Source organism: Anas platyrhynchos, chromosome 3, assembly GCF_047663525.1.
Source record: "Anas platyrhynchos isolate ZD024472 breed Pekin duck chromosome 3, IASCAAS_PekinDuck_T2T, whole genome shotgun sequence".
Lineage (NCBI taxonomy): Eukaryota > Metazoa > Chordata > Aves > Anseriformes > Anatidae > Anas > Anas platyrhynchos.
In genome coordinates this window covers 10,196,189-10,220,138 of record NC_092589.1, presented here as the reverse complement: position 1 = coordinate 10,220,138, position 23,950 = coordinate 10,196,189, and the positions used below count along the sequence as shown (strand labels likewise).

The following is a 23,950-nucleotide window of genomic DNA, read 5'->3' as shown; positions in this document are numbered from 1 at the left end:
GAACGTGGGTCTCCTGACAGCCTGGACTGTACGTGGCATTAATCATAAAATAAATTTTCCTCTGTGTATCTCCGATAATGCTTTTCAGCTGTTAGCCACCCTGTCTGCTTACCCAACACTGTCCTCATACATCTTCATGCTAGGTCACGTGCTGCTTACACTCACGATATAAAAAGTAAATAAATAAAACCCAGGCATCAGATCACCCAAGTTCGTTACGGATCTTGCATCTGGGGAGGTGAAAGTCTCATGCGGTATCCTGGTGCGCTACTCAGCCTCCCCAGATGAGTTAATTTTAAAGTGATCATTTGGCACTAACCTGGAAACACACGACAGCCTTCAAAATCAAAACAATCTGTTTAGGCAGGTGGGGAATGAAACCAGCCCTAATGGCTATAATGATTTTCTGTGAAGGCCCCAGGCCTCATTTTGTCTCTGATAGCAATATAATCTTTTATAGCGTCTGTGAAGTTTCCTAATAAATAAATGTTCCTCATTCCTGGTGGTTGAAGATGCTGTACAGGTGCATCATGAAAGTGCATTGACAGACTGTCGGGTTTCAATTCAAGACCTCTTGTCAAGATCATTTTACAAGATATTTCAAAGGAGTATACAAGAAATAAAAAATAAAAAAAAAAATAAAAGCAGTGTAGCCATAGCAGGGATTTGGTAATAGATTCCCTTTCTGTCTGGGAGTTGTTAGGGTTATAAGCTGCATCAGTTTTCCCAAATTCTTTCAGCTTCATAATTAGCAGTGTTTGCAAATGTGCCTTTAGCTTGGCAAGTGGGGAGGAAATGAAAGAAGGTGAGTAAGAACTATGAAGGACAAAGAAAGAGCAGCTCCTACAGAAGGTTTTCTGTCAGTCCGGCCATTCCTCACCTATTCCCTCTCTTGGTTGTTTTTCCAGAACTAGAAATGGGATTAAAATAAAGGGGAGAGGAGGGAGATGGGTTCCTCACTTGCTAAAAATGCAGGGGACTTCCCTTTTCCCCTAGTAGGGTATTTTTAGAAGTTCCAAATTCTGTTTAATTATCTATGGGAAAGAGAAACAGTGCACTTCCCTGCAGCTCGCATCTAACGTGATGGAGGTAGAAATAATAAGGCAGCAGTGGACAGAGCTAAAATACCCATGTAATTATTGGAAATTTAAGCTGCAGTATCAGGTAGGAAACTTTACCTGTATGCAGAGTTGTATCTTGCTGCCTTAAAGCACTCCATGGTGTAAGTCCCAGCAGGATCACCAACTTTTAAAGTTATCCTCACAAAATCCCTGTGAATTGTTCTTCTTCCCTGGTTTACAGGTAGATGCAAATACATCGATATGTGGGATTTTAAACCAAATCGGAGTGACTTCATCAAGTCTCATATCAGTCCGTGGCAGAGATGGGATGACGATGCTTGGGGGTCTGCCTTATTTTTTCATGCGCGGCCCAACTCATCCGTCACACTCCACCCTGTACAGCATCTGCCATGAAGGAGACAATAGATAGCACTTTTATCTCTGTGCTCTCTTTTCTAATATATTTTAACTGTGCTCCCTGTTTGCCACTTCTTCACAGAGCCTAAACCCAGCAGACAAGGGGTTCTCTCCCCTCCTTTTTCAGTGATGACTGTGGCAGGGCATGTTAGTGTGTAACACAAACAGCGTGGCAGATTCTCTCTATAGGGTTTATTTCAGTGCCTCGTCACACGGCTATGAATAATGAGTTCCTGCCCTTGTATACTGTCCACATTGAGAGTGCTCAGAAATCCTAAGCTGTTTTCATACTGGGGACTTCCATAAATATCTGATCCCGCGGGGATGGCAGAGTTGTGGCTGACAGCAATCATGAGTAACCCCTTAAAAGTCATCCTAATGGAAAGTTTAAAAGTTATGAATAATCCTGTTAAATGAAGGAAAAAAAGTGATTTATCTTAAAATATTTAGAGCAGATGCATCATTTGAGCAATAAACCAATGATGTGCCTGATTTAGAAATGTCATAACTTCAAAGAAACTGAGTCAGTAGTTCAGCATGAAGTGACATTGCTTCTGAAGCAAGGGAAGCAACCCCGCTTTCCCAAAAGCAATCGGAAATACAAATTGTGTACACCCAAAAATAAATAGTGTGAAATAAAAACATGTGAAATGACTTAGAAATAAGAAGAGGATTGCCCTCCCCAGGTTTTCATCTGTTAGCTTTGGAACACAACCACTGCTCTCCTCAGAAGGCATGCTGGCACTGCAGGACCAACACACTTTTCCCTGCTGGGCTGGCCTTGGGAGAGCCATCCTGAGTGCTGTACACCACTGAGCCCATCTTCTGCTCGTTGGGTGCAGTGCACGCTCACTTTTATTGATGGCAGCCCCTGCTACCTTCTTACCAGAGATAAATGTTTCTAGTAATGTTGCACATAAGCTTAGAAACAACGCCAAAAAGGATTCCTCTAAAAAGCAGGCCTCCTATTTATTGTAATGACTGAGAACAAATGGTCTTTTGCTGGTGGTACCGTGAGCAGATGACAGCTGAACCTGCTGCAGGCTGACACACACGGCTCAGTGTGGGCTTGCTCTGGCCTGAGAGGGTCTGCAAGAGCCAGCGTGGCTTTTAGGCAGCGGGTGCTCTGCATCACTTCTGCCATGCCCGACAGACACCGGTCCACCCCGTTCTTACAGACAGGCTCCACGTTCTCCCCAGCACAGTCTGCTCTCAAACTGTGTCTGGCTTGGAGAAAAAGGCAGCGGGGTGACCACATGGCTCTCTGCAACTGCCTGAGGAGGTGACATGCAGGGGCTCCAGCCCCTTCCTGGTAGCCGATGACAGGACGTGTGGTGGCAGCACGAAGCTGTGTCAGGGAAGGGTCAGGCTGGGTGTTAGGAGCAGTTTCTTTGCCGTGAGGGTGGTCAGACACTGGGACAAGCTTCCTAAAGAGGTGGTTGATGCCCTGTGCCTGTCAGTGTTTAAGCGGCATTTGGACAATGCCCTCAATAATACGCTTTGACTTTTGGTTAGCCCTGAAGTGGTCAGGCAGCTGGACTCGATGATCTTTGTAGGTCCCTTCCAACTCTAAATTCTGAAGATGTTTTTCACAGTCACTGCCATTAGAGACGTGTTACTGATGTTGAACCAGCACCGCCTGCTCCTGTCCACCCTGAAGATGCAGAGGTCCAGCTCCTTCCTCGCTGCAGCAGCCCCTGGCATGGGGCAGTTTTGATGTCCCCTTGGTTTTCCTTTCTAACGTTCAGCAACCCCAACTCAGGCTGTAATTAATGACAGTCCTGCCCCAAGCAGCTTGGTAGTGGGCCCGATCAGCCTGATGTCATTACTTCGCAATGACAATTTTCTAACTAACTCCATGTGATATTCCATCTGTTTGACACTATTAAAAACTTTTTTATATAGCCCGTATTATTGTAGTTGCCGAGCTCCCCACAAACATCACAGTGAGGAAGGGAAGTGCTGTTATACCCACCAAGGCACAGACAGACCATGACCTGCCGAGATCACACAGCAAGTCTTATCAGGGAATTAAACACAGAGCTCTAAAGCCCGTGGCCAGCTCTCTAGCTGTATGGTACATTAATGCAGAGAATCAGGATGCTCCTGAATGTGCAAGCAAATACCAAAAGTATGGAATCGTATGTGAGAATTTTATTTTTTAATAAATCTCACACTATTTTTAATAAAGGCAAGATTATGTGCATGGTACCCCAGGAAAAAAAAAAAAGTTAAAAACACCACTTTTTCGGTTCCTGTCTGAAGTAATTTAATAACGGTTCAATTACTCCTTGTTGTTGGTCAGGCATAGGTGAGAAGCCATTTAATCCTCATGCACCAAGAAGTCTGAAGTTAAATTTGGTTTGATAAGTGTTAAGTTAAAGCACAAACATGTGGATAAGGACCCTAAAGTGAGCTAAGTGGCCCTCAGTTTTATTTCCTAGAGCTTGCAGCCATGGGATTTTCTTTCTACTTTACATTAAATAAGGTTTGTGTTAATGGATGGCCCACCAAAGGCATCCCAAATTCTTGCCTGGTCTGTAGCAAAGAGCAGCATTGCTGTTTTGGCGTTCGAACACAGTTAGGAGCACAAAGACTTCTACCTCTGCATGCATACACTAACCTGGAATGAACTTTGTACATCTGTGCTGTAGAGAGATGTTTAGTAGCTTTCTGGTACTTTCTGAGTATAAATATTCTGATCACAAAAACACCAAGAATATATTAATACTACAAAATCTGATTTTTGGTCTACAAATGCAGCGCAGTGAGAGGGGGAGAAGAGAAACGCCTTAGCTTTTGCTTGAGATTTCACTTAGTCCCAGATTAACTCTTAAATCTTGATTTATTTAACTCCATGAATATCTTCCTGTAATGTGCACAGATTACATTGTAAAATCTCTTCAAAGGTCAATTTAGAATAGTCTGAGCAAATAAACACAAAATAAAAGAAAAGGCACTGGGACTGGTGTGTATCTGAGACCTTAACAAAAGGTATGCTAGCTTAATTTGAGCCAGGGGAGCTGAATGAAGATTGTGTTTAACCAGATATGCTGGCAAAAATATGCTTCAGAAGAGCCAGAACCACATGTGGCCGTTCCACTTTAATTGTGCTTGTTTTAAAAGATAGGTCTTTAACATTTACCCTATCCATGCTTGCTCTATCTTTATGAACTGAAAATAAAAGCTCCCCAGGCAGTCATACTAAGACCTCAAACCTAAATTTTTTCAGCTGAGTCAAAAGCAAAACCTATGTTGAATCTGCCCCATGCATTTCTTCATTTCTTTTCTTTTTTTTTTTGACTTGTCTGCCTTTTTTTTTTCTTTTTTTTCCGAGCCCCCAGGCCAGTCCTAACCCAGGAGAGAGTGTTTTGATACTAAATGTATCTCCTTGGTGAGGTCAAAGGCAGTGGCAGCAGTGCTACTGGTTCGAAGGCAGCCTGCTGTAATAAACTACAAAACCCAAAAGTACGCTCAGCAATAACAAAAGCATTAACCGCTGACCCACAACTTGGTGAAATTCAATCCCACCATTAGGCAAACATGAAAATGAGATCCCAGAGGAAGGAAGGTTCAGATGTTCAAGTCCAGAGAAATTGGGTGAGGAAGACAGACAACTAGATGGAAGTTACTGCAAACTGAGGAGAGGTAGAGAAGCTGCCAGCTCAACACAGTAGGATCATTTAATACCATAAATTTCAGCAAGAACTTAGCAGTGTTTTTGCTCCACTCTGGAACAAAGCAAACTGAAATGCTCAGTGGCAAAGACATCCTTCCACCATTTTAGGGATGTGTTTAATCTGATACAACTTCATTTCACAGGGATTGTTGCTTCAGATCTTCATGTTTCCAGATTTGCTTTAATTAAACGTTTGTGTCGAAGTGCAGGTGTCACTGGAGAGCTGGATTGTTCCAGGAACCTGAAAGCACCAAGCACCCACGTCTGACTCAGTTTTCTCTTGTGTCAGCTGGTTATGGTTTTGCACCGGTGTAACTGAGGATATTTCAGCGAGAACCCAGTGCCAAACTCATGACCCCATAGAAAATACATTGTGAATCTCGTACATTTAAGAAAGTGGCAGCGGGTCTGGATGCTGTAAGGATTTCTACCTGCAGTGTGCAGCCATCATTAGCAGGAAGCTGGAGATGGGGGTACTGGCAGGACTGCACCTCAGTTGTTGTTATAGTGCGTTGCTTTTTTCCCCAGAACACACTTACTACAGATGACCATTCTCCTGAAGACAGCTTTACCCTGAACCCCGAGGACAGAAGAGAATACCCTGATCTCCAGGCTGCCCACCGGCCATTCCCTAAGCAGCGATTCAGGCAGGAAAACGGGCACACGTCCTTACAAAGAGATGGACCCAGATCTTTCCTCCTGGATCTCCCAAACTTCCCTGACCTGTCAAAAGCAGATATCAATGGGCAGAATCCCAACATTCAGGTACAAATTTTTGTTAGCATGTGATGTTTTATGAAGCTACACAAGATCATTTTACTGAGCCAAGTGACCTTTCAGCCTGGCTTCCATGTTGTGCAGTCAGTTCTCTGCCTCTCTACCCAAGAGAGGTTATATGTACCCTCTGTCTGAATGCCCAGATTTCAGTTTTTTTTTCTTCTGAATTTCTCTTTGGATATTGTTGATTGCATAATGTAGGTATCAATATAGACCTGTTTATGATACTAAAGCCATCTTTGTTTTTGCATTTTGGAACATATTATCTTTGATATTAAATGGGTATTTTAAATTCTGTTTTCAACTCTGCATTGTAAAATTTGTTTATGAACAGATTCTCTTTTAGCATGCTATTATAAAATACAATCCTTCCCAAAGGTTTTAAGAAAGTATGTCTTTAACTTTCATCTTAAAATATGGTCTGCTGTATGGAACTAAGACTTAAAGTTAATTTCTGCAGCAGCTGCCTGGAATAATAATAAAAAAAAAAAAAAAAAGTTGTCTGCAAATAAACTTTGTTATATGTTATTCCTAAAACTATTCTTGAGCTTGGAATGGCCTCTTGCAAGCCACTTGCATCTTAAAACTTCAAGGATTAGAAAGAGGAAAAAATGAGTGATTTGGTTTTAATTCAGAGCCTTAAAGCAAAATTGGCATTAATAAGCAGTCTTTTTTAACCAAAACAATAAATTGAAATGTTGTTCTGCCTAAGATGTGCTTATAAAAACAATACGCTAATAGAACGAGTATTCTGGTTAGATAAATTCCTGGCTTCTTACAGTCCCCCAGCCCACAAAATTACCATCCTTTTGATATGTCTAAGAAGTACATACATAAAGATATAAAAGATCTATTCGTGAGAGAACAAGCTGTCTCAAGTCAATGCTCCATTACTTCATAGATGGCTTGCAACGTTAAGAAGTCTAACAGCTTTGGATCAAGTGCAGGTCCAACACTCGACAGGCCAAGGTAGTAAACATGTTCAACACATGGTGCCTGTACGCATCTCGCATGCTGGGAGAAGCCTTCCAGAAAGCCTTAGGAAGGGAAGGTGGGGAAGCTGTAGGGGCCCCAGGTTGTGGCAGGCAGTGAATGGTGTAACATCACTGTTTGAACAGTATGCAAACCACGGAGGAGGACAGGAGGAAACAAAATCCTTCTCTGATTCGTGACAGCATTTAACGTTTAGACCTAGGGAATAGATAAATGAGTGGAGGATGGAAACATTTCCCTGGCTTGTCTTTACAGTAACTGCTTCTGCTGTAAACTCTTTTTCCACCACCTGATGCTGGAAATGTGTCAGCCAGCTAAGTCAGCAGTTTTGCTGGACTCTGAGAACTGGAAAGCCTAGTCCTGTAAACTGGAAAACATTGGGCAACATTAATAACAGAGCTCTTACGCACAAGGATCAACTCTTTCAGAAATAGGCTCCTTACATTCTGCTTTATATTTAGTCTGCTTACTCAGGTGCATAAATAGGGATATACAGAGCTTCCTGAAGTTCCTGGTTGACTGTCCTACAGCAGACCAGGCATTACAGAGAGAAAGCTGCCATTAATTCATTAAAAAGTCAATGGAAGTTTATTTCTTTGCTTGAAGGTTGTAAAAGGTGGTCTTTTTTTTCTTGTGGGGAAAAAAAAAAAAAGATGTATAGTGAATTCTTGCTCGTTAACCAATACTTTACTTATCTGAACGGAAATAATGACAGTTGTTGACTTGTAAATTTCTTGTCACCTCTTTGACAAGTGAAAGCAGAATCAAAACTCATTTTTCTTTTTCACAATAGCTTTGGGCTCTGTAAGTTGCAGTTCTGAGGGTGTTAACTGAAGAGCCTTCACAGGACAGTGATATACAGGACATGGTTTCACAGTCATGAACCAAACATCTGTGGAGATCTGACCTATTGCGTACATGCATTGTAATATACAGCAGGGTGGAATTTTGAATGAGCACTGCTGGGTGAGCAAGAAGATAGAAACTCAGTTTCTGCTGCAGCTAACATGGTTTGACATCCCCGATGACTTTGCATCCAGCCCTCCACGTGCTGTATGCAGTCTAGAGACAATTTGTGTGGCTTCTTGGGAAGAGGGGCACTGCTCCAGAGGACAGCCACCAACCTAGAAAGTGTCAGCTCACTGCCAGATCAGGCACCTGCTTGCAGTTAGAAGAGGACAGGAATATGTGAGTGGACATAACGAGCAGTAGGTGGAAAAAGCATTAGAGGCAGCTGGTGAAACAGCAGCAGGGGACTGGCTGTGAGACATCGAGCCAGCCTCTTGCCTCTTTATGACAGGAGTCAGGATAAAGGTGACCCTCGTGTTGCACAGGATAACAGTGCTGTGAAGTCCACGGTACTGTAGCAAATTAGTATTTTGTGTCCCGGGATTTGGTTGAAAAGGAGAAAAAAAAAACAAACAACAGCTATGTGTTAATCTAGTACAATGGCCACATTTACCTCTCACGGACACCACAGACTCTTTCCTCTTTACTACTACAAGTCTGTGTAGACCAAAAATAACATTTTAAAGGGAAATTGTACCTGGAAATTTAAAAAACCTGATAAACAGATGTAAAAAATCAGCCTAAGAAAGCAAATTGAAAAGATACTCTGGTGAGTTTTCTTTATGACCATTCCTTCTCCGGTTTCCTGCAAGAAGGTAATTGCAGTATCATGCCCTAGTTGTGTTCAGTTTCAGGGAGGAAGGTGTGGATATCAGAACACAATCACAGGAATTCAGAAAATTAACATGTCCCTAGACTACTACTGTGTTTATCAGGTGATAATCAAGTATAAGTATAGTGGACTGTCTTCTAGAAAAACCTCAGGAGCGATAATCAGAGCAGCAGTAATGCAAACGCTATTTGACCCTATGTGTGCAAGACCAGGATGACACTTACTGGTCTTTCTGGTAAAGGCTGGTGCTCCAGCCTTGATAAATTTTGCATCACTTCAAGGAAAGTTTTATGCTTTAGCACTACTTTTACACTCATTGTTTGAGAGTAACTGCAAGGGCTGCTGTTGTGCAAAGGAAGGCTGTTTGGTTTGAGATATTTGATTTTCTTGTCATTTCAACTATTCTGTCAATGCCTGGAAGGCTTCAGCAAGAGAAGATGATTACAGAAACTGATCACACCTTTTCTCTGGATTTCCTCACATGAGGAATGCCCCTTTTGCATAGGTTTGCACTCCTTTGACTAGCTGAGGGATGCTATTAAACTAGCTGAGGGATGCTATGAAGACCTTGTAAATGCAGGGTTGTTCAGAGTAGGACAGACTTGTTCCTACTTGTTCTAGGTAACACAATAACGCCATTTGGGGATGTATAGGAACCTGCTTGTTTTCCATTTCTGATGGTTTTTTTTTTCTCATCTCTTCCAACCAGACTTCTACAACCTCTCAGCTCTCCTTTGAGACTCTGGGCCCTGTGTCTTTCACCTTCCTGGCCATTCCTCTGTTTGGAACCTGATGCCTCATCACGCAGTTGAACTTTTTCCCATGTCTTTCCTCTTTGCTTTTCACTCCTGGTTTTTCAGGCTTGTGTAGGTAGAGTGCTGCTCTCTGTTGTCCCAGTGCTTTGCTGCTTTCCTAGCAGTGCTGGGTACCTTGACAAATGAGAAGAAAATGGAAAACTCCCTATTGTTTGTCAGGTGAAAGCTTTTTATTGATATTGATCCACTTTGGAGAACTTGAATCTTGACCAGATTTCACACCCAGTGTACCTGAAATACAACTGGGTGAGTTCCAGCAGTGATGATTGATAAGATGGGTTCCAAGTAGAAACAGAGTTAGGTAATATTCCTGGCCTAAAAATGTATTGGTGTGGCCTGGAAACTGAACTAGAAGAGGATATGATTAAACCTGTTTTGATTAGTATCCTCACTGTGAATTGTGGCATTGCTAACAATTGATAGGAGTGATTTCAAGGCAGAAGTTAACGCTGCCTGCTTGGTGATGTTACATGAGGCCTGTGGGCCATATTCACCAGTCATACTACACTAGTGCTGCTTTGTTAGCTTTGTTTGATATCTGTTTGATATCTACTCAGTTTCTACCTTCCCTTAAAAAACAACAACAACAAAAACAACAACAAAAACACAACTCTACACAGAACCACCCACTCTAGGAAGATACAGAATACAGAGAAACAAGGCTGTGAGATCTGCTTTAAGAAATAACTGCAGACTTCAAAGTAACTCTTTTCCAGGTTCATCAATACCCATTCCCCTCACCTCCATCCATATCACATATTTTATTAGATATATTTCTAAGATAACCTTTATATTTGTCATTTGAAGCTGCTGGCTTCACTGCACTGGAAAGCAACGCCCTCCCGGCATTGTCACAAAAGGCTCAGCAGTATCTGTAATACTGAGCTCTGACCAGCATTTCGCATCCCTAATCTAGCACAGTAAGAATTGGAGGGCTCCAGTAGGTAGCACTCTGTTCTTGTAATGCTTCTAGGGCCTAATTCTTTGAGATGGTAGCAGCACAATTGTCCCTGTCATCAAACTAAGATGTGGACAAGCTGAAAGTGCGTGTTCATTTTCTCGTTCCTCGGGCTGGGTCTGTACCGTGGAGAACTCCCTGCTCCAAAGACCATCTGCCTGGTCAGCCTGTCTGCTTTGCTGAGCGTGCTGCAGCACCAGAGCACAGCGTAGCCACGCCAGGAACTAGCTAGTCCTCATGGTGAGCTGGAGGGATTAGTCTTGGCAGAACAGGGTGCTGGAGGGCCATGGTTAAACAGCTTTCAACACAGAGCTGTTACCTCTGCATGTCATGGTGTAACAAGGGCTCGTCAGAGAGCGCAAAATTCAGAGCTGGGCTTGGGACCAGAGTATGAATTGTGGGATTCAGTTAGGCCCATCAGAAAGTGGAATTAAGACAGCATATAAGACAAATGTTAAATTTTGAGTCGTGTTGTCTTCTTTTCTCCCAGCAGATGTCAAGGTCCTTCACTTTCCTTCCAACTAGTCCAGAAAAGTGTCATGACATAACCAAGAGTAACTTGGTATCACTGCTGATGCCATTTTAGCTGAATCGTTATGTGGTGTGAACCTAAATTTATCATTTCAATACCTTATAATTAACTAATTTCTGCTCTGCTATTATATGACACTGCTGACTTGCACACCCACCTTGCAGAACGGCAAGTTCTGCGCTGACAGTTTGCATCAGTTTCACAAAAGAAACAGAGGATAGCCATGTGGTAGGCTCCACCGCTTGCACAATACTGCAAGTGTAGTTCTTCCTGTAACGTAATCTTCCAGTTGCTTGGGGCAATGTTTACACCATTAAAGTGAATTCAGAAACATTGTCTCGGTAAACAGGACAAAGCACATAGAACTTTTTGTGCACTCCAGAAGGCGGGGATAATATTTATCTTCTGTATATTTTTGGCCAGGAGAAAATTGGATGTTGGTGTCTCAGGACATCTGTGCTTGATACACTTATTTCATTAGAAATTCATTGCAAATCTGTTGTTTTAATGTACCTATGCCAATTGTTTTTAACAATTTTTAGAGGAACATCCTTATTTATAGCTCAAACAACCATAAAAGAAATGGCTTCATTTTAGGCTTGAATACTTCTGGAGTTGATTGTGGATTTATACAAGAACCATGTTACCACAGACATTTTGGGAAGTTTGACAAAAAAATAAATAATCATCTTTGCAGTTTTGATAATCACTGGAAGAGGAAGACAGGGAAAATGAATTCTTTAAAGCATTCTCTGTGATAGAAATACTAAACAAGATCTATTTTTTAATTTTTGAGAGAAGATATTTTTGTTGGAATAGTTACCCAGCATGAAAGCTTTTCCAGAGCTGTCTTAAACACTCCTTTTTCATGACTATAGTTCTAGATCTGTTTTCTTTTTTTCCTTTTTATAAACAATCCCCAGTGTAGAAACCAATCAAACAAGATACATACTTATGTACCATGTGTATGTATATGCATGGTCATGGGCTAATGCTGTTAAGGCTAACGTTTAAGTACCAGGAAGAATTCAGTGAATGCTAATTTTTCAAATTTTACATTGGGATAGGGGAGCAATTGCTCTCCTGAAGAAGCAGCCACTTCTCACACCACCACCCTAACTCTTGGGCCATACCATGAAGGCATTACTGGTGCCATTTACCACTATTACTACTACTGCATGGAGGCATGACTACTTACCGATCTCCTCACGGCCATCAGAAGGTGTCTTAGAGTTAAATGGGGCTGGGCAGAGCATAGATGAGTCCCTGAAAATGAACAGAACTGGAGTCAACTGAAGTTGTTTTTTTTTTAACTTTTCAAGAGTGGCACTTCAGGCAATCCCACAACCCTGTAGAATTTCTTGCTCTCTACAGTTTTAAAGCAACGAACAAAAAACTTTGTAATCAACACTTAAAAAGGGGGAGGGAGGAATAGTGGTGTTTGTCAGACTGCCACACTGGATTTTACTTTTTTATGTTCATTTTTTTAGATAGGCTATTTAAAAACAAAACAAAAGAAGAAAAAAAAAAACAAGAAAAAAAAACAAACAACAATGCAAAAGGTTCTGCAAAACCTCTTTTGCTTAAACTGAATCAGCATCTTGAATAAGTATTTTAAATCTCAAATACCTTTGTTTCTTCTCATTGTACCTGGCTGAAATAATGAGAGTTTACCCTGACTTGCAATCATATAACTACAGTTTACCGAAGCAAATGGAATGATTGTCAAGTGCTCCATGCCTTTTTTCCGAGAGGGTTTTTTTGTTTTTGTTTTTGTTTTCCCCACTTTGCTGAGTCATTGCTTACAAAGTTAATGTGGTCTTAAAAATACTTGCAACCAAAGTACTAGAGTCATACTGATTTTCACATGGTCACTACCAAAGCCCTCTGACTGGCCAGTGGTGCACAGTGTTACCCACTCAGTAACATCATTTATTTGCACTTATTGTGAAAACTATTTTGCTTGGGTCGATGCAACAGTTCTGAATCCCTGAACTAACCCTGTTGTTTTCAAACTTATGAAATACATTTTAAATCTTGGTCTGTAGAAACTGAGGTTAATGAAGTAATCATCCTGATTCCACAGTTATGGGGCTAACATATCTCTTGTGTAAAGATGATATTAGGCTGACAACTGCACTTTCTCTTGTTCTTGCTCTTTCTCCCAGTGAGCTTCATAGTAGCCTCAAAGTTGTTTTATTTCAATGTCTCTGTGTATGGTCAAAAGCAGAGCATGAAACAGATTCAAAGTGTCCTTTCTCCAAAAAGGAACACAATTTTCCTGGAGTAATGTCTTGAAAGACTGTTTTGTAAGTTTATAAATCATGAACACCTTTGTACATATTAAACGTTATGGGTATATCTGAAATTCACATCTGTGTCGTGGTTGTTTAGCCAGTCCAATGTAATCACTGAAGCACACCAACATGAAGCATCAGAGCATTTTGTGATTTATCTATCTGCGGTCATGCTGTGCTTGCGCAGTTGTGTAGAGCCAAGGATTCTGATGGCTAGTTCCTATTTCTACCTAAATAGCCACCTATATGCATGCAGAATATTTATCCAAGAGTTTCATATTTACACATCGTTCAGCACGAGTCACCAGGGACTCTCCCTATGCAGAATTATATTTATATTCATGATGCATGTGAGTGAACTGGGCAGAAAGCTATGAATCTCACCTCTGGGTTCTGCAGAAACCGTAAATGGACTGCATATGATTTTATGCCAAAGCTTAGAAGGAGGACCCACTTCAGCTGGCTCAGCAGCAAGTTATTTATATGGCACTGGCTGGAAGAGCTTCTGGCGCTCATCGCCACAGACAGTGGTTTCACGCAGCGGTGACATCCCATGCCATGGTACGATGGAAGCACAGGTGCTGCGAGGTGGGCAGCATGAGGGGGATGGCTGAGCTGCCACTAGAGGGCAAGGCAGATGCAAACAGCTTGACCCCGCAGGGACCCTGGGCTCTGTCTTCCACCTGCAGACCCGTGGAGTTATTTAGCCCCGTGCTGAGTCAGTCCCAGCCCTTGGAACAGGCTCTGCATGCTGGTGGGCTTCATGCTTGCCTCAGATTCAGCCCCAGCATATTTAGAGTAACAGATTTCGTTTTCTTTCTCCTGGTCATATATGTCCAGGTTTAAACATCTTTTCCCCATAAGGCAGAAAGTTCTGCTGCGAAGGTTTTAGGCACAGCATGGGTTATTATTTTGCGCGGTATTTTTCCTAGCCTTTGTTCCAAGGTCTGATTCAGCAGAGGTAGCAGAAGGAATCACTCAGCCTCTGCATATCTCTGGGCTCAGTAATCCACATATGGTTTACAACAAGCTAACCCTACAGTATTACACAGCCCCTTTGCGAGGCAGCATCTCATTTGCCTGTGCCATGTAGAAGGTTCCCCAGTGACTAGGGGTGATACTGATGGACGCTCCGGTCTGTTTTTAATCCCCCAGGTTACCATTGAAGTGGTGGATGGTCCTGACACTGAGACAGACAAGGACTTGCAGAAAGAGAGCAGCAAGCCTAGCTGGCCAGTCCCATCACCCGACTGGAGAAACTGGTGGCAGAGGTCCTCCACCTTGACTCGCATGAGCAGTGGTGACCAGGACTACAAGTACGACAGCACTACCGAGGACAGCAACTTCCTCAGCCCTCTCGGTGGGTGGGATAGTCATGCACCCAGTCACCGAACGTTTGAGTCCAAGGAGCAGCCAGAGTATGGTGAGTTTGTGTTCCAGGCCTCTTATGGGCATCTTGGGATTGTAAAATGAGTTTGGGGGAAATGAAAATGGTGAGGCATTGCTGAAAGCAGGCCAAACAAAATAGAATTTTTCAACATGTGGCTTTTGTTCATCAGCTTTTAAATACAAATCTGTGCAGATGCACAAGCTGTACTGTGGTAGCTACATTCCACTAGTAAGTCTATAATCTTGCAAATCATACCAGTTATCCCATAAGAGGACCTTTTTTTAGTCCTAAGTGTACTTTTTTTAAAAGCAAAGGAAACAAGGTTTCATATTTATTTTTAGAGTAAGGATAAGTGCAAATTTAGAATCATGCAGTGGTTTGGGAACTAAAATATAATTATTGGATAAATAAGCAAGATCTAAAACATGGTAGTGTTTGGTGGATACACAAATAAGAAGAATTATGTTGGTGCATGTGTGGGGAGTGGCATATGCAGCAGGAACATTGTGTATTTGCGTGTGTAATTCTCTTCCAGATGTGTCATGGCGAAAACAATTGTTTTCAGCTTGTTGCATGAAACAGTTGCAGAAACTAGAAACAGAGAGGAGCTACATTTATTCACTGCCCCATTGGGGTGTAGCTATCCACAGGGAAAGACTCAAGGGAGGTGAATTAATATGCATACCCCAGGAGCCACAGGTATCTTACAGCCTCTCAGATTTCAGTTTTTATGTAAATAAATAAATAAATAAAATAAATTGGTTAGAGCAGGGTTTCAAAGCCACAGTATTTTTATCCTGGCACTTGTGTTGCATCACCTAGATATTGCAGAGGGGCTGTCTTGCATTGTTTCAGTCTTATTTTTCCCTGCCTAAGTCCTAGAGCCTTAACATTAGAGATGGCCTTTCCATGGAATGTTGTATTTAAATGTATACATATGTATTAAATTTTGTGGCCAGAAGATTGAAGTCTATCCCTTCTTTTTGCACCTGCATTTAGTCATGGGCACAATTTGTTGCCAAGAATTCATGTATTAGGTAGTTATTCATTTAGGCAAAATAAATTTTCTTTCACAAATAATTGTGGTAGAATTAAAATAATACGAATTACAAATATCAAAAGAGGGAGGGCAGGTTGAGATCCAGCTGAAAATCCAGCTCTGTATATTTAATGTTAGATACTGTGTTTTCATGGTGCAGGATAAACACTGTGTAGGCAGGCCTGAAAATTATCCTCGAGCTCTCTGCCATACACCAGTGCACCCTACTAATTGCAAGAGACTCCTGGCCTTATGACTAGTGTAAAATGTTGCATGCCATTGGCATGCCAGGAGGATGCAGCAGCAGATCCTGTCCGCTTTGATGGCTAGTTCCAGCCAGCAGACTGTTTGCACGTTTTACCTGCCCTCACCTCACCCCTGCCAAAAAGCATCCTGCAGTGCTCTGCCTGCCCACCCTGGCCTCCCAGGCTGGGCTCTTTGACAAGCATCACACCCGCTCATCCTTGTTCTTCCGCATCAGCCACGTGGAAAAAAAAATCAGTCAGAAAAGGGCTGGGAAGGAGAGCAGGGCTAGTAAGGGAGGGCAGATCTCATTTTCCTGAGAGGTCATATGCCTCTTCAGACCGCTGCAGTGCCCTCCTGTTGGCAAAGCCCAGAATCATGGCTCTTTGCACAACGATTGTACTGCGGGGGCCATAATTCCACCCACACCTGACCAGTGGACACCTGGTCCAAGTGTGCTGACGTAGCAGTCGGCAGCGGTGTAAGAAAAGGAGAAACACGTAATGTCCCTGCCACGAGGAACTCACATCTAGGCAGCTCGCTACGAGTGAGATGTATAACCTTCCCATACTCGCGGCAATAAATGTTTAATAGCACCCCACAGAGTTGTCGTCAGTCATTACATATGGTACAAATCAAGTTACGTGTTCTACTAACCAGCTCAGGAAGCCCGCAGACAGCATGGCAGTGAGGGGGAAGCAGGAGCTGTGTGTAGCACGAGGGGCTGTGCGGGCAGGGATCTGTCCTGTTATCGTGCCTGTGCATACGCGGTCAGCCTATAGCTATAGAGAGAGACAAACCTCAGCTGGGGAGGCCGAAAGTCAGGAGGCTGCTGGGAATGAAAGGGAACTGGGATTGGTCTGTGCTGCATTTGGTGCCCTTTGCAAGGTGGGGTGTGCAGCCATTAGCTCAGCAAACACACGGGACTAGCTCTAAGGTGTTTAGATACTCACAGCATCACCGAGCCTCGGCAGCACAGACTTGGTACTGTTTGTCTTGGCTGTCTAGCAGAAGAGAATGAAGTCAGGTTTCCTTATCAGATGGCTCGCCCTAATAAAGAATCAGATTCGATGTTATTCAATAATTTGGATGAATCACTACAAATTGTATGCTGTTCTGGGTGCAAGGTGAATATGCAGACCCCTATATTCATGGCAGTATTCCTGAATATCTGTTTCCTGTTTAAGGGACTGAAAAACAAAATTTGCAATTTTCACACATGACCCTCAGCCTCCCACAGTCTGACATTCATTCTGTCCTAAAAATTAATTACGTAGGCATTGTTGTGCTATTGCTGTGTGTTTTGAAGCAAAGAAAAAGAAAATTTATCCTGTGCCTGATTAGTCTGTGGTCAGAAAACATATTCCTATATACAGGGAAATGATGTGAATAGATGTGTACTGTTAGTTCATGACCCAGCTTTGCAGCTGAGGATTCTCAGCTGCCAAAAGGTCAAAAGAGAAAGGAAATATTTTTTCAAATAATGCTGCATGCATTTCCCCGAGGAGCGTCAAGTGTGAAAACCGTTTAAACAGCAGGCTTAGGCCTGGCATTTAGCCCAAGCTTCAGGTAGAGACATCTGGATTCCATTCTTGTTTTGCCTTCTTAATAAAAAACACTACACAGTAGTTTGGGGTAGTAGGAGTTTTGTTTCTTCGTTTCCTTCCTCATCTTTGTTCCTGCGCAGATTACATTGATGGTGAGGGAGACTGGAGCCCGTGGTCCCTTTGCAGCGTCACCTGCGGGAGCGGCAATCAGAAGCGGACGAGGTCCTGTGGGTACGCCTGCACCGCCACCGAGTCACGGAGCTGCGACAGGCCAAACTGCCCAGGTTTGGTTACGCCCTCTCGGATTGCTGGCGGAAGGGGAGTGGGGACGGGGGGCAAAGGAGGGGGAGAACAGCCCTATGGCATGCAAAGCCAAGGTCCTATTTCATTTGCTCCTTGGCTAGGTAAGAGTTTTTTGGGGAAGAGGCATGCTGGTTCTCACGGGCATTTGTGGAATGAAATGGCAGGTTCTTTGCTAGCAATAATGCACTGCTAGTTGCAGACTACTGTCCCCTGGGACTTAAAAGACAAATACAGTTTTTTTTAGATGATGGCAGGCATTTTTGTTCACAGTAGGTTTTGTATTCCAAAGGGTGTAATCTACTCTCATGAAACAAATTTGTATTAACTTTAGAGTTTCAAAACAGCCATGCTAACTGTTGCCTCAGTGAGCTCGTATTTTGCTGGGCAAGTGAATGGATGTGCCTGTGTGGTGAACAAATAGCTCCCCCAGTTACATGGCTTTTAAGTTTTGTGCCTAACATATATAGAGTTACTGTATGACTCCACATATATTAATATGAAAAAAATACTTTAAATAGCTGCTTGTGTTTGACCTAAGAGATTGTGTTTTTATTGGTCTACAAAAACTCCTGTTCTAGAAAGTCAACATCTATGTTCAGGTGGAAATGTCATCTCTCTTGCCATGTTGCTTGGTCAGTTGTAGAGAATTATAAACAGCAGGTTTGGTCCTGCAATAGCTGTGCACAATGAGACAAAGGAAAGTGTAATTTTTGGCTTGAATGCATTCAGACAATATGTCCAAGACAAGGAGCTTTTCCTTTGCTCCTACCCAACAGCTGGCACAAACATTTAAATGGCAGTAACGGAGGTGTCCTTACTGTCATACAGCTTTTGCTTTGCTGAAAGCAGGGCTGAGCACTCAAACCTACAGCATAAAAGTTAAAAGCTGCTATGGGAAACTTGTCTCGTGATGTTCTTAAAATGCTACTTCGGGCGAGTTTGCAATGCAGTGATGCAGTAGTTGCTACAATGCATGGGCTATATGCAGGTTCATTACTTAGCACGATCAAAAAGAAGTAAAACACATGCCAGGGTGGTATACATTTCACTGAGCTTACTTACTGACATAAAAAGGCAAATTTTTTAAACTGGAGGTCATTTTTTTTGATGGGAAGTGAAATGTCAGCAGTGCTGGGGAAAAGAGGTAGGAACCTTATAAGGCAGCTGGAGAGAAGTTTCACTCACAGATAGACGCGTGCATTCACTGCAAGATAATGACTGCTAGTTCAGCAGAAAAATACTGCTGGATTTTCTCATACATCCTGAAACTTCAATAATAAGGGGTTAAATCCAGAAGAAAGCATGTACTTCCCCAGCTATATTCTCCGGTATTTATTATCAGCTAGCATCAAACAGTGGCAAACTTGAAAGAACATATTATGTCATATAAGAGACCCCCAACGATCAGCAAGCAAAATATATTCACTCTTTGAGGCTGTGCTGACATTTTTAAAATGACAAGGGCAAAGCTCAGCTTCTACTGTTTATAATTCCAGCAGTGAATTACTTGTAATGGATTCTTGGGTATCTATTATTCTGCATCTACTGCTGGAATTAAGGCAAAACCGTATGATAATTTTATTGAAAAGCTGCCTGAGGCTGTTTTGAAGCTTTGCAAGCCACAATTATGCCCTGGTTCGGGGGATCAGGAGAAAGTTCATTGGAGACAAGATGGACAGTGAACAGACTTCATTATTAACCATATAGTTATCATCTATTAAAGTGCTTCCTGCTCTCTGCAGAGGTTTTTCAGTCAAGGGTGGAAAAAAAAAAAAAAAAGAAGAAAAAAAAAGAATAGCGTTCACATGCTTCTTTGAAGACATACTTGTTTTAAGGCTCCACAGCACAGACTGACAGACTGGGTGACATGAGGTTGGCAGGCAGGCCAAACTAAAACAGCCATGAAAGGATGCATACTTTGGAAGGATCCTTCAATATATTTTCTGATTGTGTTATGTTTCTCTCTAATGAGAGCAGATACTTAACTGGAGATTGCAGGAAGATCCTTATATTTTGAGATCCCAATTTACTATTTTATTGCAATAGCTAACTTCAGATTATTTCTCTGCCAAACAAAAGCAACTTGCAGAACTAGGGGAGGACAGGGTGGCAGGGAGATGGTTGATTTTGTTTTGTTTTAATAGGAAAACACCACCACCATTAACATGTTTGTCTTAGGGATAGAAGATACCTTCCGGACAGCTGCCACAGAAGTGAGCTTACTGGCTGGAAGTGAAGACTTCAATGCCACCAAACTGTTTGAAGTTGGTAAGCAGCCTAGTCAATCTTTCAGTAGTAGATAAGAAACTTACTTAGATTTTCCTTTTTTGACTCTCACTGTGGGACTAAGGTTTTAAGTTTATCATTAAACATGTCAGTAAAAATTGTCATTTATTATCTTGCCTAAGTTTATGACCCGGACCTTAGCTCATTTTGATCATTAAATCTTTCTCTTCTTAACTCTTAACAAATTTCTGTGGCTCTTTTTTTGTAAAATAGTGAGTCTCTTCCCTAGTTCTGAAAAGTGCAGTAAGTCTCAACCCTAATGGAGGGAGAAAATCAAACACTGTTTAGCATTTTGCTGAAATAGCCTTGAATGGAAGATATTATAAAAGCATTTTAGTTAGTGCTGTCACACTAAAATAAATGGGGATAGCCAAAGCAATTTTGTAGGGCATGATCTATCTAAAACTTATCCCAACCTCTAAAACATTCCGATTTTATCCTTCCAATGAAGCCATAGTGTGGCCGCTCTTAAACACTGTATGCTGGACTAATTGGATAAACAATGTACTCCACCACCTCCTTCCTATGGTGGTAGAGCACAACATATAATGACAGCTGGGATACAACTCTTAAAACAACAGAAAGAAGAAGGACAGATTACTAAGTAAATATTTTGAAAGAATGTTTGCTAAAAGAGTTTTAGGCCCCAATCTTTGCCTTACTCCAGAGTCCTGTTAAGTAAGTGTGGAGCAAGATGTGCAAGGCTTTTTAAAGCCCATAGCCTGATACAAACACCTTAAACAACATTTCATGTAGGAGATGTTTAACCAGATTCTCTGAAGACTGTTGCAAAATAATAAAATGTCAGTATTAAATATACTACTAGTGTATAAATCTCTTTAATCCCAGCTATAAGTCACAGCTGTGATACCACAAAGTCCTCCTAACATACAGACTCTCTGATATTATGTCACATATGCTCATTTAGAATCTGAATCACTTCTGGCTGCATTTGTGAGAAGTCAGCCAAGATCTCAGTCTCTGTGTCTGAACTACAGCTGCTTGAAATACCCCTTTGGGAAGATGCAGACCAAAGAGGAAAAAAAGTATTTGCTAGGTAAAAGGCTGAATTAGGACTTAATAACAAATTTTAGAAAAAATAACCCAGGCTTTGCTTGCCATCTTGATGTTTACAACATCATGGGAAAATCTTTCAAAATCTGAATCTGCTGTTCTTAAAAGGTGAGTGTGTGGACTAGAGCTTTAAACCGAAGGTGGCCTTCAAATCTCTGTACAAGTTCAGGGAATAGAATTGCCCTGTGTCAGTTCTGTTGCTTATAAAGCCGCGTAGTTCCTCTTGTGCTGCATGGGCATATCAGAGGCTTAGCTAGAACTTGCCAAGTGGAAGAAATGTTAAAGATTTGTGCTGGCATTGGTACTGCAATATAATTTGGAGTAGCGATGTCTGAGGACCTCAAAGTCAGTCACATGTTTGATTTCTCTGTCTGACAAGACAGCACATTAACACATTGCAGGCAGGGAGGCTTTCTTACTGCCCTTTCTTTCTTAAGCAAAGCACTGGTGCTGAACAGTAATGCTCTACTCATTCGTCATGCTCATATGAACTGGGATGCTGCATAAAGTATCTTAAGTTTTCCATTTCCTGTCCTTAAACAGACACTGATAGTTGCGAAAGATGGATGAGCTGCAAAAGTGAGTTCTTGAAGAAATATATGCACAAAGTGGTCAATGATCTTCCCAGCTGCCCATGCTCCTACCCCAGAGAAGTTGCATACAGCACTGCTGAAATCTATGATCGAATTAAGAGGAAAAACTTTCGCTGGAAAGATGCAAGTGGCCCAAAGGAAAAACTGGAGATCTATAAGCCCACTGCACGATACTGCATCCGCTCCATGCTCTCTTTGGAGAGCACAACGCTGGCAGCTCAGCACTGCTGCTATGATGATAATATGCAGCTGATTACCAGAGGGAAGGGGGCGGGTACACCAAACCTGATCAGCATCGAATTCTCAGCAGAACTCCATTACAAAGTGGACATTCTGCCCTGGATTATATGCAAAGGGGACTGGAGCCGATACAATGAAGCACGGCCTCCAAACAATGGGCAAAAGTGTACAGAAAACCCTTCAGACGAAGACTATTACAAGCAATTTCAAGAAGCAAGGGAATACTGAAAAGATTTTCCTCCTCTTCAGACAGAAAGTAGCATTCATTTCCTGGATGCCCAAGAACTGATAACGGCTGCTGCATTATCTCCGTGACAGGAGTTGATCAGTTTCTTTCTAATGAATGTATATAGTTGTAATATAATACATAAGTATTTTTCATAGTGTGTGTAATTTATAAACACATATCTCTCTATCTCACACACACCTATTTTTGCATACAGACATACATAAAACTTGTCCTGGTAAGATTTTATACTGCAATAGCGTTCGTTTAATAATGTGCATTTCATTTTATTCCCCAACTATAACATAAATATGAGATGGGGGGTGGGAAGGAGTGGAGCAGCTGCCATCACCATCAAGCCCAAAGCCCCAGCTGAGGAGGGCACATATTTAAAAGTTATTATAAACAACAGGATTGAAAAATGTACTCTTCCATATGGGAATGGTTTACAAGATTAATGCACCTACGGCATCAGTTTTCTCCATAATTGACATCATGAGTAGGCATATCTAAGAAAGGAAGATTTTTTTTATGGAAGGCTAATACTTAAAAGTGAGTATAGTACCTTACTAGCAATTCTTGCTTGGATTTCTTCCTGTTACCCTCTAGCTCAGGTCCTTGCTGTCCATCTGGGGTAGGCCTGCAGGGAGGTGTAGCTGTGGTTTTCCTGTGGACAAGGACACAACTCAGTGGTTCTCCAGGTGTCACAAACAGGCCATTCCTGGAGACTTCTCAGATACGGAACTACAGCTGGCAGGGCTTATGTCTTACACTGGGGAGCAGAGCTTCAGGGCAGCTACCTGTAAATTAAGCATGCTGTAAGTCTTTGGAGGAGTGAGGCCACGGAAGGAAATCATGTCAAAGGCAAAAAGAATCACTGTTACTTCTCAATTTTTAACATGAAGAGTGTTTAGATCTGCTTCTTTCTTTTAAGAAAAGTTTATTTTATAAAAAACAGGAGAAGTGGAAAATACATTTCTAATTCCCTCAGACAAAGCATGGAACCAGCCTCTTTTCCCCTTTTTATCATATGCTGAGTGTACAGTACTCTATAGAAGAAGCTATTCTTTAAGCAAGCTGTCTGGGAGGGACTATGGTGAGTTAAGTTTCTTCCTTTTTTTTTTTTTTAAAAAAAAAGCTAGCATTATTTTTGTAAAGTATTTATTGTATTATAACAATAACTCACATATGGGATGTCTCTTACATGAAAGGCTTCTGTAGATGGAACTCGAATGCCAGGAATAAGACTGTTTTTTTTAGGCAAAGGTTTTACTTCCAAATTTTTATAAAGTGCACGTTTACATACATAATCCTGTAATTAAGCACCTGATACCCGTGTTCTTATGGAAGATAAAAATTACACCATGGGTAAATAAATACTTTTCCATCCTTTATAAATACAGTTCCATCCTTTAAAAGCCTGTCTTGCTGCAAGTCACTGTCTTCATTTGGAAAACTAAGGCTAAATGTCACTAGAGAAATGTGTATTTTCGGGTTATGTGGTCTGATGCCCATATGTGCTCTGCATGAGGAACCGCACACAGCAGTAAAGCCAATCTTGCATTACAGTCAATCTGAGCTAAAAGATTCAAGACGGCCACAAAAGACAATTCCCTCTGCTACGTATGTGGACACATATTTATTGTAAATCTTTTCACTAGCTCTGTTGGCCTTTCAGGTGCTGGTTGATTGCAACTTTCCGGACAGACGTGTGCATGCTCCCCCCAGCATTAACTTATGCCTAAGTCCACTGAGTCTGGGAAGTGTCAGGCTTGTGTTGGTTTGCCCAGGTGCTGCGA

General features: G+C 41.9%; 1 protein-coding gene and 1 long non-coding RNA gene across 3 annotated transcripts in view; one reads left to right on the top strand and one right to left on the bottom strand.

Annotated features, from left to right (window-relative positions):
- The window catches only part of ISM1 (isthmin 1), a 39,639-nt gene extending 17,333 nt beyond the window's left edge, over window positions 1–22,306 (top strand). The window contains exons 3-7 of the mRNA XM_027453339.3: window positions 5,686–5,922; window positions 14,366–14,633; window positions 17,570–17,713; window positions 19,911–20,000; window positions 21,636–22,306. Coding sequence (XP_027309140.3) covers window positions 5,686–5,922; window positions 14,366–14,633; window positions 17,570–17,713; window positions 19,911–20,000; window positions 21,636–22,153 — 1,257 coding nt within the window. The 3' untranslated portion in view covers window positions 22,154–22,306. The remainder of the gene's footprint in view (window positions 1–5,685; window positions 5,923–14,365; window positions 14,634–17,569; window positions 17,714–19,910; window positions 20,001–21,635) is intronic.
- LOC140002083 (uncharacterized) lies at window positions 673–22,849 on the bottom strand. Of its 2 annotated transcripts, none has more exons than XR_011807964.1 (4): window positions 22,717–22,849; window positions 16,836–16,932; window positions 12,112–12,179; window positions 673–1,466 (listed from the first exon to the last, which is right to left on the bottom strand). It is a non-coding gene; the product is annotated as an uncharacterized lncRNA (long non-coding RNA). The 2 variants fall into 2 exon arrangements; XR_011807963.1 differs by lacking the exon at window positions 673–1,466 and adding an exon at window positions 6,568–7,125.
- Between the last annotated feature and the right edge of the window lie 1,101 nt (window positions 22,850–23,950).